This window comes from Hesperophylax consimilis, chromosome 27 (genome assembly GCF_061612785.1).
Source record: "Hesperophylax consimilis isolate HC1 chromosome 27, BYU_Hcon_1.0, whole genome shotgun sequence".
Lineage (NCBI taxonomy): Eukaryota > Metazoa > Arthropoda > Insecta > Trichoptera > Limnephilidae > Hesperophylax > Hesperophylax consimilis.
The window spans coordinates 20,963,024-20,978,822 of NC_142862.1; the positions used below are offsets into that span (position 1 = coordinate 20,963,024).

The 15,799-nt window shown below is 35.5% G+C and overlaps 1 protein-coding gene across 1 annotated transcript; it reads left to right on the forward strand.

Moving 5' to 3' along the window:
* The first annotated feature begins 1,018 nt into the window (after positions 1-1,018).
* Positions 1,019-14,796, forward strand: LOC149410740 (uncharacterized). The gene is made up of 8 exons (XM_089647794.1): positions 1,019-1,446; positions 5,001-5,125; positions 7,120-7,286; positions 8,613-8,714; positions 10,334-10,429; positions 11,379-11,550; positions 13,694-13,801; positions 14,587-14,796. Exons 1-8 carry the CDS (start codon positions 1,303-1,305, stop codon positions 14,696-14,698), a joined length of 1,026 nt encoding a protein of 341 aa, XP_089503920.1. The 5' UTR covers positions 1,019-1,302; the 3' UTR covers positions 14,699-14,796.
* The last annotated feature ends 1,003 nt before the right edge of the window (positions 14,797-15,799 follow it).

The following is a 15,799-nucleotide window of genomic DNA, read 5'->3' on the forward strand; positions in this document are numbered from 1 at the left end:
TTTTATTATTCTAAACAAGTGGTTCTTAACCTTGTTGGAGGTACCCCACCCGTTTCATATACCCGTTTCGCCGAACTTAATTGGAAAATACATAGGTGCACAAAATGAACAAAACCATTCAAACACGATTTTCACACAAAAACATAATAATGAATATTTACTGCAAATCGGTGTGACTTCTGCTGTTGCCTTTCAGAGACCAGTTTAGATATGCGCGGCTTTACCTTGGCAAGTGCCACTTTCATGTCGTTTCGCATCAAAGTCTATTCCTATTCTTCGTTTTTATGTCCAGCATCCTCGTAATGGATTGCTCGCAAAGATATGCTGTAACAAACGGTATGAAAATCTCCAGAGTTTTCTTAGCAATAACAGGGTACGTTACCATTTGTTAACCCCAAAACGTTGAGAGCGTTGTTGTTCTGAAGAGTTGCTATTGAACCTGGCTATGCTGAATTTCAATGATTTCAGCACTAGTCTCGGCACTAAAATTGAACGGCTGTCTCACTCATGCTGGATATGACTCTCTTGTTGGGAAGTATCCGTCGTCCGTGGCAATTGCTTGCTTCAGAAATGTTTCCGATTCCAGATACATCTTTGATCTTACTTACACAGTCGTCTAGCAGGGGAAAGCTTGCGAAGTTATCGTTCTCTGTTCGTCGTTTCCATAACAACTCCACAGCCCTGCATGTCGGGGTTGTGTCTTGACCTCCGCCGAACCCGCGAGACTGACTCACCGAACCCCTGGGGTTCGATTGAACCCAGGAAGAACCGCTGTTCTAGACGATGAATTAGTAACTTCTCGAGGTATTTAGCTTGAAACATCTGAGATTTTAGTAATACGTTTATCAGAAATTAATTAAAATAAACCCCGCAGAAAGATTAATTTTCTAAGCCTACCGGGGAAAATTCGACTGTACGGGATCCAATGCACCGGGGTAGAGCATCTTATACTTTTGTAAAAACCTTCTTCACTTACGTCCTTATGATTCCGACTTGATTTTAGGGTATTGTCTCGTCTTAATCGGAGGATACTATTTACGTAACAAAAGGTTAAATTGAATTCTCTCAGAAAACCTTTGATCTTTGAGTTATGATGATAATCAACACGATAACACTTTGACACTGAAATCTGTGAAAACAACTGCATCATTGACATTTCATCTAAGAACTTCAAATCGTAAGAACGTCATCACAGCAACCTACTCGATTAGAGCAAGGTGCCCGTCTGGTCTAGCCCATACTAACAATAACTTTAATTAACTTGTTTTACTTTGACTTCAGTTCACTCATAAATATATCACCATGGAAGCCCTTCTATTCGACCAAAAGTCTCTCTCTCTGAAGTACACCACTAACCGAGATATTCCGGAATTGGAGCTCGAAAACGACGTTTTGGTGGAAGTCGAGTATGCCGGGATTTGCGGAACTGATGTTCACATTATTGAGGTAAGAAACGACGTTTAATTTATACGCAATTTTAAAGTTTCAGTCCGTTTTATTACATTGCAATCCAATGTTTATTAATCGGTGACAACAAATTTAATATCATAATATTAATAATACGTCCAACTTCGCTAGCAGTATCAACAACGCTGGCCGCTAGAAACGCTAGTGTAGCATATTGACATTGACATTCCGTTAAATGGCGGCCAATGGCGGCACATTGAATCTATTCAATACTTGGTGGCGGTGTTTTGCGCTTTCTAATTTGTATTTTTATCAATATTGATAAAAAATATACATATAAACATGTCCCAAAAGGAAGGTTCGGTGTGTGCAGTTTACGGACGTAATAACTACAACCAACGAGAACACTTTTTGATGTACAAGATTAACACAGATTGATGTATTATACCTATTTAGATGAGACATGAAGCTAAAAAATAGGTTCGGCCTTTTTATCTCCAACTGACCTAATCCAGTCTACGCGCAACTCTTAATGATAATTTTGGGTCTGATAAATTACGATTAAAACTTATTTCCCAAGTGAAAAACGAACCTGCGATTTTTATTGTTTTCGAAAGTATATTCTATTTTTTTTATTATAATACTATTTGTACGTTTTTTATGCATTATGTTATTATAAACATATATTTTTTAAGATTGTTTTTCGTTCTATTGATCTTTAACTGCGATATGTATATTTTAAACCATTTTGTTAACAATCATATGAATTTCTTGCGTTAAGTATATTTTAGACGATTTTGTTAACAATCATATGACTTTCCTGCTTTATGTATATTTTAAACCATTTTGTTAACAATCATAAGAATTTCCTGCTTTATGTATATTCTAAACCATTTTGTTAACAATCATATGAATTTCCTGCGTTATGTATATTTTAAACCATTTTGTTAACAATTATATGAATTTCCTTCTAACTGTATATTTCAAACCATTTTGTTAACAATCGTATAAATTTCCTGCGTTATGTATATTTTAGACCATTTTGTTAACAATCATATGAATTCCATGCATTATGTATATTTTAAACCATTTTGTTAACAATCATATGAATTTCCTGTATTATGTATATTTTAGACCATTTTGTTAACAATCATATGAATTTCCTGTATTATGTATATTTTAGACCATTTTGTTAACAATCATATGAATTTCCTGTATTATGTATATTTTAGACCATTTTGTTAACAATCATATGAATTTCCTGTATTATGTATATTTTAGACCATTTTGTTAACAATCATATGAATTTCACGCGTTAGTGAATTGAATGATTTTTTTTCAATAAAACCCACAAACTATATTACGAAATATAGGTAAATTTCAATTAATGAGCGCGGGCGAATTCAAAACCAAACATGTGAAAATCTCCAGCGCTAAATGCATTTCATCGTATTTATCTTGGCGCTCCAGTGGAGGAAGTACATTACAATCCATCAATTTGGGAGGCGGGTTTGGATACCGCCGCCCCGGGTATCATTTATTGGATAAACCACACCTCTGCTTCGTTTGGTGACTTAGCGGGGGGGCCTGGGTTCATGGGGTGAGGTTTGTCCGTGTCTTAGCAACAGATGCATCTGCCGAACAACACGCAAGCCGGATCGGGAGAGACTGGTTGAGGGAGACCCTTTGACCTCTCCAGCAGGACTCTCTCAAAATCCCCAAAGATGACACAGGTCCTGATTGAAATTATTTTACACAGGGTCTAAAAAAAAAAAAAACAAAAAACAAAAACTATAAAATAAAAAATATATTCTATAGCTTCAGCTAATGAATCGCCGAATTGTACATCATTGGCGATGTGATGAAATTCGTTTAGATCTACGGAAAAATATATACAGTATGGAAAAAACCAACAGGATCTTTTTTCTTCTTTTTTAATGAGATAGGTCACGAACCGCCACTACTAACAACAAGAGGCTCTCCACACAATTCGACTTGTAGAACCCGACATGCAGATCCACCAACGGAATTATTATTATTCCCTTCTCGGCGGTTTCGCCTACACACAATCCGACCCGACACAACATGTCTGGTTCTAAGTTCTGCAATTCGGATCGAGTGGAGGGAGTTAACCATAGACATATGAATATTAATAGACTAGAACTTAAGGGTGAGGGGTAAAATCAACTGTTGAAGAACGAAGAGGGTAAAGCTGACTGTGATTCGTCAATAAATCAATCTGATCGTATATAGGCATCTCGCCTTATAATATCACCATTTAGTTCTTAAAAGTAAAATCTGCTTTTGAATGAATTGACATTTTTACATGGGAGCGCAAATTACTCGCCACGTTATGAACAAATTTGCGAAGTCCAAATACGGCAAAAAAAATTTCTTCTATTTTCAGAGTCGAAATTTAGTTTACGTATTTAGTTGACACTTTTATAAATGTTCATAATTTACTTCCCAGTAACAACGATGCGCACACTTGAGAATCGCTACATTCGACCAATGTTAATAATAAAATATTGAAATCTTTAAGAAAATATATAACATTTCACTTTTAAGAAGATAATAGAAAAGTAAAACAACTAAAAAAACAAATGAAATTATATACACACAGCTTTTACCAGCGATTCCTAAGAGTATTTGGAGTAACAATTTGGACATCATCTTGCCTTCCGATGACACTTTTTCAATTAAAAACAAAAAACATGATTTTCTATCACACATCGCCACTCGGTATAACCTAGCGCATTACGTGATATGCACTCCTTCTCGTTCCAGCAGTACCGTACATACGAAACAAGCGCGTACCTAACACGTGGTCCGTTGCGATGTGTGATAGTATGAAAGATAATATGTGATCGGTGGCGACGTGCGATAGAAAAATATAATATTTTTAATTTTAATAGATAAATAAATATCATCGGACAGCAAAATGACACATACATTTTTCATTCCAAACATGCTCACTGTATCTACATTTTACTTCCAAACATACCAATTTTTCACAATTGATAACCAACCATTAATCCTATATTAAGTGTTGTTTATGAGTTGTGTAAAGTTCAAAACTCGTTTAGTAATAATGCCATTAAAGTGGAATAAATTTAAAAATTATTGGTTTATTATCCTTTATTAATACGACGGAGTTCCAAATGATACTATTATGTATTTTATCAATGCGCAAAAGGCGAAGGCACATCCCTGATTCTTGTGCACGGCTTTGTGTTTCGCGTCCATCGCGTGATAGTATTTGTTTCTAAAACTGATCCATATTATACGATGTGAATAAGGTTAAAACAAAGTAAAATAATGCTTACCTATGGAATGTAATACGACAATTGGGTTTATTCTCTTTTTCACTTCTATTTTTAAGAATGATGACGTCACATTCTCAAGATTCAAGGGAGGCCATACGCGCGCCCAGCCGGCTCCAATGGAACCAGTATGAGGAGTGGGGAATAATACGCTTTTAATCACTTAGGGCAGGTCTACTAATATTCATATGTTTATGGAGTTAACTAACAAATAACTTTATTATAGTTTTAACAACTAAGTAAAAATGTAAAAATTTATTTTTGCTTTAGGGTTCCTTCCCTTGCAATGACCGCAACCCCTTCGTGATGGGCCACGAGTTTGTGGGTATCGTCGTGAAGGCGGGCCCCAAGGCCAACTTCCAGATTGGACAGCGTGTATCCATCGACCCTAATAGGTAAGTAACAATCTGTTCCCAAAGTCCCCATTAGTACAGGTAAAATAGGGTTTGGTAAATGGAGAAATTAGTGTATTCGTGAAACTTTGGATATTTTATATTTGGATCTTGGCAGTATAATTGAAGAACTGCAGAGTCTACCCAAAAATGTGTCAGGAATGGGGATGGGGAGGGAGGAATTTTGAAAAATACATAATTACTAACCAGGTCGAATGAGGTATTGTTTATTACATTTTCATTCGTGCTGAATCGACTGAGATCGTTCGCAAGTCGATAGTATTAATATTTGGTGAGATATGGCAGTTTATAGTTAAACCTCTTAAAAAGATTACAAAAGCCTTGGGAGCCCTAAAATGGATGTGGTAACCTCAATTATATTGAGATTCTGAAGTTCCTGCCTTTTAATTGTGGTTATGTGTGTCTCTTTGTCTGTCTAACTCAGCCAATAAAAATATGCATTAAGAAAATGAAGATGATTTTGGTAGTTCTTAGTCGAAGTATGATACAGTTAAATATGACCGAACGGGATAGGGTCGGATTAGCTCGGTGGTAGAGTAAAGTCCCGGCAAGGCAGTCTCCTTGGTTCAATTCCTAAATGCGACCAAATCTTTTTATGATTTTTCTGTTACAAATTTTCCGTTTGACAGTCGCTTGTCTTCAATGATTAAATTTTACTTGATTTATTTTGGAACTTATCATTATAAAAAATATATAGTATATTTGCGGCAGGTTCTAGAGTGGAAGATACTCTCAGTATCTCTCTGGCGTAATACCACCATTCAGAAATGAAACGTTGCTTGAAATCAGCCTTGATTTAAGTATTATTTTCAAAATTGGAACTGTTTCTTTGAACTTATTCAGACAAGCAACAAAGTTAATATTGTCTTTTCTAAATTGAAATTATTATATCCCGTGATTTTTCACGGGTCTGCGCTAATGATGAAATTGATTCGCAGAATCGTTTTACGCTTATTAGTCACAGTGATTTTATGAATTAAAAATAATAACCAATTAGTTTTACCTATTTTAGGGTTTAGATACAACCGGCATGTCCCGTGAGCAATGCTCACCTTATCGTTCATTCATTAGTTAAATTGGTGCCACTAAATAAGTTTACTGTTTTGGAAATCACAGTTTTTTTGTTGTTTTCATAATCATTATACATATCACTCTTGTTGCGAAGGTTGAAGATGTGTTCGGTGTTGAAAGTAAACCAAGTAATATTTTATAGTAAATTTATTACAGCAAGGATTATTTAAGTAATCGCGGCGCGAAAGGAGTAAGTTATTTTGATTAGCGCTTTAAAACGTAGTAGATTGACTGAGTACCTTCCCGCTGTCGCTTATATAAGGTGCCAATACGATTCAAGTTGCACCTAAGAACGTTCCCGAACATTCTAGTTGCTATGGCTACAAACATTGCCACCCATAACGCTGAGCAACGGCCAAAATTTTCAGTATGTTCTATGACGGCCTAGGTACCTCAGCGCTTGGCACTGTGTACTAAGTAGTACTTGACACCGTCCGACTTGAGTAGTGGCGCACCACTACACTCTTATTATTTGTTTATTTACTTGACATCAACGGTAAAAATAATATACCATAAACGATAATTGCATGTCCCAGTAAAATACAGACATATTTAAAAAAGACATCAGAAAGAATAAAATGAACAGTTGCTCTTTTAAGGATAAAAAAGTTAAGAGATACAAGTAGGTACATACAAAACATAAAAGTAGATTAAGTTAATATTTATTGAAACAATATTGTGATAGTATAGCCTACTTTTACCTATCTTCCGTGCATCCGCCACCTCTAACTTCATGTAATCTAGGTACAAGTGAGTGTTTGAAATGCTCACCCCCTTGTTACATTAGAACAGGATTTTGGAACGAGTATATTTCGTAGGTAAATGAAATTCAATGAAGTAAATCAGGGTTGTCTATACTACCGTTTACAATTTGGAACATTAAATATTCGTTGAATGTTTCCTAGTGGTTGTGGTGTATGTCTGGCTTGCCACAAAGGAAACTACCATCTTTGTGACGTGGGCGGCATCAACGACAAGGTGGGCATCTGGAGGGACGGCGGCTGGGCTAAGTTCTGCCGGGTGCCCGACACACAGGTCTTCTTGATGCCCGACTCCATCACTCCAATGCAGGGTAGGTATTCTTGCTACAATGTCAGCCGCTTTTGCAATGTAAGATAATGTTGTCCATGTACGGTTGTATCCGAAGGATTTTAACTGACGATTCTTGAGCATATTTGGATGTCAGATGGAGTCATTTTGCAGATGTCATTTTGCTGTCCAATGATATTTAAAAAAAATTAAAAACATATATATAGTTATTTAACATGCCATAAGTATGAAAAAATACGCCGTTTTTCTGCTGCTTAAGGCCCCGTAGTAAGCGTTCGAGATGGTTTGAAAGGAAGATATGTAAATACGAATGTTAGAGGGAGCGCGCTAATATTAAAAAACGATAACTGTTAATCGAAAATGGTGAAAATATTTAATAAAACACGACACGTTTGAAATAGAAAAAAAATCTCTTGAAAAATACTTTAGTTACATTCAAAGATAGACTGTGAATTTTTTCATGCCTGTAACATATTGATTAATAAAACAAAACGTGTTTTTAATAATTTTCGGAGCTTACCTTGCGATTTTTTTTTCTATCGAGGAATTTAAATAATTAATATTTTCTTCAAAAATAACATAGATTCTTTTTAAAACTTTGTACAAATTGCTTAAGACGTTTTTTGAGAGATATTTGCTCTATTTTAAATAAGTCATGCTTTATTAACTCTTTGCATGCGGCTGTATCTACAGTTGATACGGAAACTTTGACGGCCGATATTCCAGCTCTCTTTCGTCATAAATGTATTTCTTGCTCACTTGGACATTTGTAGAACTATCACATACAAGAATTTCTCAAAAATAAAATTGTATTTCATAAAAAAAGATCAATAATCAAGTGCGCCTCTTCGTGCCTTTTAGTCCTTTAGTTTACATTTTTGTCAACGGATGGCGTTAGTACTAGTATGTCATTCACAACTTTTCATAACTAAAAATGATAAGTGATCATGGTGTCCCACTTGTGTCCATCAACGCAGTGGCCTAAGTACACATACGCCGAGTGAATGGCGGGACCACATTCAAAAGATACAGTACGTCTTTGTATGAAATTTTATGTTTTAGTTTTTATAAACATCTAAGAGTGTTGACACACGAGGATTTGTTTTCATATTGTGGAGAATAATCTGTTCCGTCTATATAGTCCAATAAATCATACCAGAATGCTATAATTTGACATTTAATTGCGTGCATAGGTATTTGAAAATTTGTACCGCGTTCAAAAGGTTAAATATATTTTTTAATATTAGCACACTCCCTCTAATATTCGTATTTATATATATCCACTACAACACATCTTCTTTTCATTGGAAGCTTACTACATGATTTTAATTTGCATTCTATTTTGTAGGTGCCCTGACGGAGCCACTGTCGTGCTTGGCTCGGGGCTGGGATCGTGCCGGAAGGATTCCCATCGGAGAAGACATCCTCATCATGGGGGCTGGTATCATCGGTAAATAAAACCTGTAACTTTAACTCTTCCAATCATCCTTTCAGTGATTCATTGATGTCGACCAATACCTTCCTAGGAAAAAGGCCATACATTGACAGCCAAGTTAACCGCCTATTTTGATCAAATGTAATTTCTTCCACAAACCTTGAAGTATTTCAATTTATTGGAATTGCTTTTTTTTAATTTTTGAAGGTACCCATCGATGTAATATTTTATCATTAAAGAAGAGCATAATATCAATAAATTTAGATACAGAAAATAAAGAGGTAAAAATATGGGAAAATTCGTTTGAATTTGAAATATTGAAAATATTGATCTAGGCATTATTCCGGTAAGACAGAAATCCTGCGTTCGATTCCCAATTGCGACCGTTATCTTTTTATGCATTTACTTTATTAATATTTATGTATTTACTTTTCAACAGTTCTCTGATGTGGCGAGGGGACTTCATTCAGTAAATCAATATATCTTTTTTGGGTGTTCACTAAAATTGCTTGATGAAATCAACTGACACCTGTTGTTATTTGTAGATCAATCAATAAAACACGCTACGAAAATATAATAGGCACAAGTTTGTCAATAATTATTCTTGATTTGTTTTATCTACAATTGGATATAGAAAATCAACAAGGGTACTTGAGCATGTGCCTTGACCAGTTTTTTGACGAATCATCTCTTTGATTATGTCCAACTTAATAATGTGAAATAAAAGCAATCAACATTATTCCGATATGATTTACAATTAGATTTTTCATTTTGTGTTTAAAATTTCGCAAAAATCAGGGCACAAACGAATTGTGCCCTGCATTTGGTCATGTACCCACATGCCCTCGAAGCGTATTAATATTATTATTGTATTATTATTAGACTTATACAAATCGTTAGTATTTGGCTTAGGGCACACAATTTTCTGAGTTCTTTTATGAACTACTGACAAGTCAGTTTTAAATTCAGGGCAATTCAAATATCTTCATTGATATAATATTTTCGCTACGTACAAACGATTGTAGGTACTTAGGTACCATCTGAATTGATGCCAATTTTTTCTAGGTAAGGTATAAAATTATTATTTGTGTGTTTTTTAAAACTTTTTTTATTTATTAATTTTATTTTAGTAATTTGTACATTTAAGATTACAAATTACTAATTAATTTGTTACATATAAATATACTACATTTTTTCTTGCTTGATGTGGCTCCTACACAACATCTTGAACTTTCTAATTGGGGCAGACTTTAGGTTTTCCGGTAGCGCATTATAGTATTTCATCCCTTTATATAGTATACTATTCTGAGTATTTGCCTTGTCCTTTTTTGGTAGCCTGATTTCATTGCACATCCTTGTTTTATGTTTGTGAATGTCCTTGTTGTATACAATTTTATTTGAAAAATATTTGGGTAGCAGGTTGTTTACTATTTTGTGTACAAATATCATCGTGTTCAAGGTCAACATCTGTTTCACCGTTGGCCAATTTAGTTCGTTTAACATTTTATTTACTTTTGAATATCTATTTCGTCTGAGTATTGTTTTCATTGCCCTATTTTGGAGAATTTGAAATTTATTTTGTTCTCGGTCGTTACACAGGAAAACTTTGTACTTACCTACTCTGTTGATTGTAGGAATTCTGTGGACCGAGCTCTTCCACCTACAAGGACACAAGAGAGTTACCATCTCTGAACCTAACCAGGACTGTCGCAACCTTGTCACTAAAATTGGTAAGTACTCTATTGATTGTAGAAATTCTGTGGTGCAAGCTCTTTCACCTACAGGGACACAAGAGAGTTACCATCTCTGAACCTAACCAGGACCGTAGCAACCTTGTCACTAATTATTGCTTATAATTACTTACAAATAATTATAAGCAATAATTAGTCGCCTGAAATATCAATACAAATTGAAAATATCACCCAAGTAAAAATAAATGCCGCCAACGGGAATTGAACCCATACCTTCTGATGTCCGGTCAGGTGCTCTGAACCACTGAGCTATGTCGGCTTATTTCAAAAGGAGCAAGAATCTCTTCACATCAGAGTATTTAAAGAAACACTGCATTTTTTCATACTTATAGCATGTTAACCTTTCCGGGAGTATGGACGCGAATGAACGACGGTACACACTTTCGCCAAAGGAGTATGGACGCCTATGGACGACAGGGGTCGCATATTCATATTCGATGCATATTCTGTAAATATGCATCGTATTGCCATCTATGGGCATATTCCTGTGACGTTACACCAATTTTAAACATTTTACATCATTATCGACAGAGATATCGGCTGTTATTTATTTTGCATACTATCATAAAATTTAATCAAAAAATATATATCTTTATTTATGTAAAAAAAAACTCACTCCCCAGAGCACAGCCAGAATTACGTAACTTACTGCCGGAAAGGTTAAATAACAGAACCAGATGTGTTTTTTATAATTTTCATAGCATCCTTGCGATATTTTTCTGTCGAGGGAATTTCATATACATAATTGCTTTTTCAACTCGGCATGTGAAAAGATTTTCTTTATTATTTTCGAAGATATAGCGATGTAAAATAAATTAAAGAAATACCCACCAGAAATGTTATAATATCATTGAATGCATAAATGAATAACTTTCAATCAACAATCATTTCGCAGCATTTGACTGTATTATTATTGATTGTTTGTTAGGTCTGGACTACTCGGCCCTCTCTCCTGCGGAGATCAGCTCTTCGGGAAAGAACTTCGATGTGATCGTGGACTGCACCGGCGTGGCGGCAGCCATGGAGACCAGCTTCCCGCTGCTCAAGAAGGGCGGGCGCTACATCGTATTTGGCTGCTGTGACCCCAAGGCCATCAGCAAGTAAGGACTAATAATCATTATTTTTAATTGTTGCCTCATTGAGGATCGAGACCCTTTCCCAATTTGAACAAGGTGCATACACTCCTCACTATCCTGGGCTGTATGGAGAGTCACAGACACCAACATTCTGGACACAGGTGATCTTCCATTGCTTCTCCTACTTTCCACTTTTCCATGCTTTTCTAGGTTCAAGTTCTCAGTTTGCTGAGCAACTTGTTTAACGTTCTTCGATAGATGTATATATACACATGTACTAACTGATGTATACACGCCGTTGCTCGGTATTATGAATAGTTTGGAGTAAAGTTTTGAGGTTGTGAATTCTATTGTACAGGATTTTCCAATAAGAGGTGTTATTTTGAATAGCCCGCTATTTCGGTAGATGTTACTTTTGAAGCTGTCATTTTTTGACATTTGACAAGTAGAAACTACGCCATTAATAAAAATGGAACGATACACGCTTCAACAACGCATTGAAAGTATTAAAATTCACTTGAGTGAATCAAATGCAAATCATTTTGAGTGATGAGGCCCATTTCCACCTCGGTGGCTTCGTCAACAAGCAAAATGGTCGCATCTGGGGCTCGGAAAACCCAAGATTTATTGTTGAAAAGCCTCTCTATCCTCAACATGTGACTGTTTGGTGCGGTTTATGATCCGGCGGAGTCATTGGACCTTACTTTTTCGAAAATGAGGCTGGAGCAACAGTTTCGGTGAATGGATTGCGCTATCGAGAGATGATTAATGATTTTTTTATGGCCGGAATTGGATGGTATTGATCTGGACAACGTTTACTTTCAACAAGACGGCGCTACGTGCTACACAAGCAACGAAACCATTGATCTTTTACGATTGAATATCAAAATAACACCTCTTATTGGAAAACCCTGTACTTGAAAACTGTATCTATTTTTTAAGTGGAAATAATATTATTCTAATAAAATTGAAAAGTTTACTTTTTATAAGTTATTGTTTCACTTGATCGTGCCATGTCTTCCTCGGACGTCCCTGACTTCTTTTACCATTCAAACCGCTCTCTAAACACTCCTGACACTAATAAGAACAATCTTTGAAATTCTCAGCGAAATCGGTCAAGTAGTTTTTGAATCTATATGGCACGAACAAAGAAACATTAATTTCTATATTTATAGATAAAACAGAAGAGTAAGTCCATACAGGATGCAGGCACGACTTAAAATCATGTTACATTTTGAATGTGGGGCAGAGAGGGTACTCTTGCGTTCAATAGTTGCTCGATACTTACAAACTTTTTGATGCTTTGGACATCCAAATTGATATACTTACCCTAACATGAAATCTGAGTATATTTTCTACGTCTTGGACGCAAACCACGTGAACATATTTTTGGCACCAGGGGTTCGAGAATGTTTTAAATAAACTATAACATCAGTCATACACTGACCACCGAAGAGCGCACATTGAAATAACTAGACCAGAAAAGTAAAGTTTTCTAAAGTAAGGCAAAGGTTTGCAGCGCTGTCCAATGTGGGACTTTTCTGCGCAGGATCTGAATGTTCTTTTTTAAACGAATCGCCTGACGTAGCGAGGCTAAAATTGAGTGAGGTGGGTAAATTATAACTACCGAACTATTGTTTAACTGATTTGGGATATGTAGTTAAGTTTTTTACGCAGCCAGCAATTTGCGCGCCATTGTAAAAAGGAGTAGTGATTCGTAAGCACAATTTATTTTCGAAGTGTTACTCGTTACTCGAAGTTGGTAATTCGTGGTTCAAGCGGAAAACTCATATTTTTTGATTGGAGCTTTTGTTTTAGGTTAAATTTGATAATTATCTGTCGCTAGTAGGTTAATATTAGCCATTAATGTCTTTTATTCAAGAGTAGAATTTTTTTTAACTGCTGAAAAAATGGAAAAAAGTTTAAAAAAATTCAAAATGTTCAGTTAGAAAAAAAAAAAGGTTTTTTTTTTTTATTTCCCTGTGATGTAGATTCCCAAGTTTCTCGCTTGTACAATGCATTTCCGGACACCATGTATATTAAATTATAGATTTGAATGTATGTATATTTCACTAAAATGTCGGTAACGGTGTGAGTATCTACAGTAGAGCTGCTTTCATGGCTGGCGGTAAAAAGGAGAACTATTAATAATATGTATTTGTTCCAGGATAAACCCCTTTCACATTTTCTACAAGGAGGCCACCATCATTGGAGTCACGGTGAATCCTTTCACTTTCCCCAAGGCCATCGGTCTCATAGAGTCCATGGGGGACAAGTTAGTACCAAAGAATCAATTACATTTATTTTATTATTTAACTACTCCAAGATTTGATCAGACAAAATATCTGTGCGAATTTCATGACGCCAGAGCTCACCGTTTGGGGATTTAAATAATTATACAACAATAATCTACAGTAAAAAAAAAATTAAATATTTTTTTTATGTTTTAAAAGACATTTTAAATGTTGTTGTAAAACATTGAACTACAGAAATCTGTCACACTGTCTAAGACAAAAAATACGAGGGAGTTTTAAAGAGAATTTTTTTTTGGACCGACAATTAAGCAATGATAAAGGAACTAAATTGGCTTGCTTCAGACAAATACTCCAGAAGCCTGGAGGGAAATAATGTCCATGTGATCTTTGGGGGTGTCATGTGGAGGGTCTTTTGGAAACAGAACGAGATAACCTGTGTCTTGAAAGACTCATTTTGTAGGATGGAAGAATCATAGATGCCGGCAAATCACTCCAAAACAAGTCATAAAAATGATCTTCTTATATGACATATATGTTAACCGGGTACAAATGTTAGGTGCGTGTTTGGCATGTTTACCGACTGTGCACCGCGGTGCCAAAGGGATCAATGACGCTAGTTTCCCAGAGCATCAACAAGGAACTGCATTCCCACCTGACGTCTGTGCTATAAAGATTGCAATCCGTTTGTTAAGATAGACCATTTAGTATTCTAGATTTTTAGCTGCACTAACCCAGATATTCCTGATAGAAAAACCTTTGCAAACTACTTACTTGGCGCCAGAACTTATGTTTGTTTTTTTTTCAGATATCTGAGCTACGAGAAGCTGGGCATCAGAGTGTATCCCGTCTCCGAATACGAAGAGGCGTTCAAGGAACTGAAGAAGGGTGCCATCTCCAAGGCCATGTTCAAGCTGTGACATTTAAATAATTATTATGCAATAAGACAAGTCTCAAGGAATATTGTTCGATTTTGTTCATGCAATCCATTAAAATTCTTACAATATATTATAATCAACATGTGCTTATTTATTTCCATACTAGCTGTACCCCACCACGTCTCAGCTCGTCTCTCTGTGCAAATAGAGAAACAATAATGCGTTTTATTGTTTCTCACACCCCTAACAGATGGCGCTGTTTAAAAACAAAAGCACATTTTTACCTGTCACAGATGACATCTATATAATATAGGTATATAAAAACACATGTGCATTTGAATATGAGGTTGTGTCAAAATTTCAAAGCAATCGATGAAGAACTTTAGGAGATTTAAGATTTTTAACAAACCAACATTAACATTTTTATTTAAATAGATTTAACCTTTTTTACAGTGCTTCAAATAATATTTTGTCAATGGCGTTTCGAGTAGAGGCAGGGGATATTATGCCTCCCTAAAAAATAGAGGAGAAAATGGGAAAAAAGACACAAAATCACTTTGAAAATATAGAATAAGCCTAGATATGTACTTCAATTTATAAATTGTATAAGCCCACACATCAACTATATAACTAATAAGGCTTTAAAGATGCTTGGCTTCCTTTGCAGAACTTTAACTGATTTTAAGTCCATAGATTGTATGAGAACCCTTTATATTTCATTAGTCAGAAGTCAATTGGAGTATAATTCACCTATTTGGTCCCCTTTGTATAAAGTTCACTCCAATAATATAGAAAGAGTTCAGCACAAATTTCTTAGGTACGTAAATTTTAAGCTTAGAATTCCAATTGATTACATTAATTATGTCAGTTTGATTAATCAATTGCATCTAATAACACTGTCTGACAGGAGAATTATGTCATACCTGGTTGTGTTACACTGCCGCTATTAAATTCCATGTGCCGACTAGGAATACAAGATAAAATATAACATTATTCTGCAATACATACACAACTAACCATCAGACACACTCACTGACCAATAGGATGAATTATCTGGGCAACAAGTATGGGGTTACTATTGATTGACCCATTTATAGAATTAAGCGTAATCTATACCAGCACTTTGTTGAATCGTACAAATTA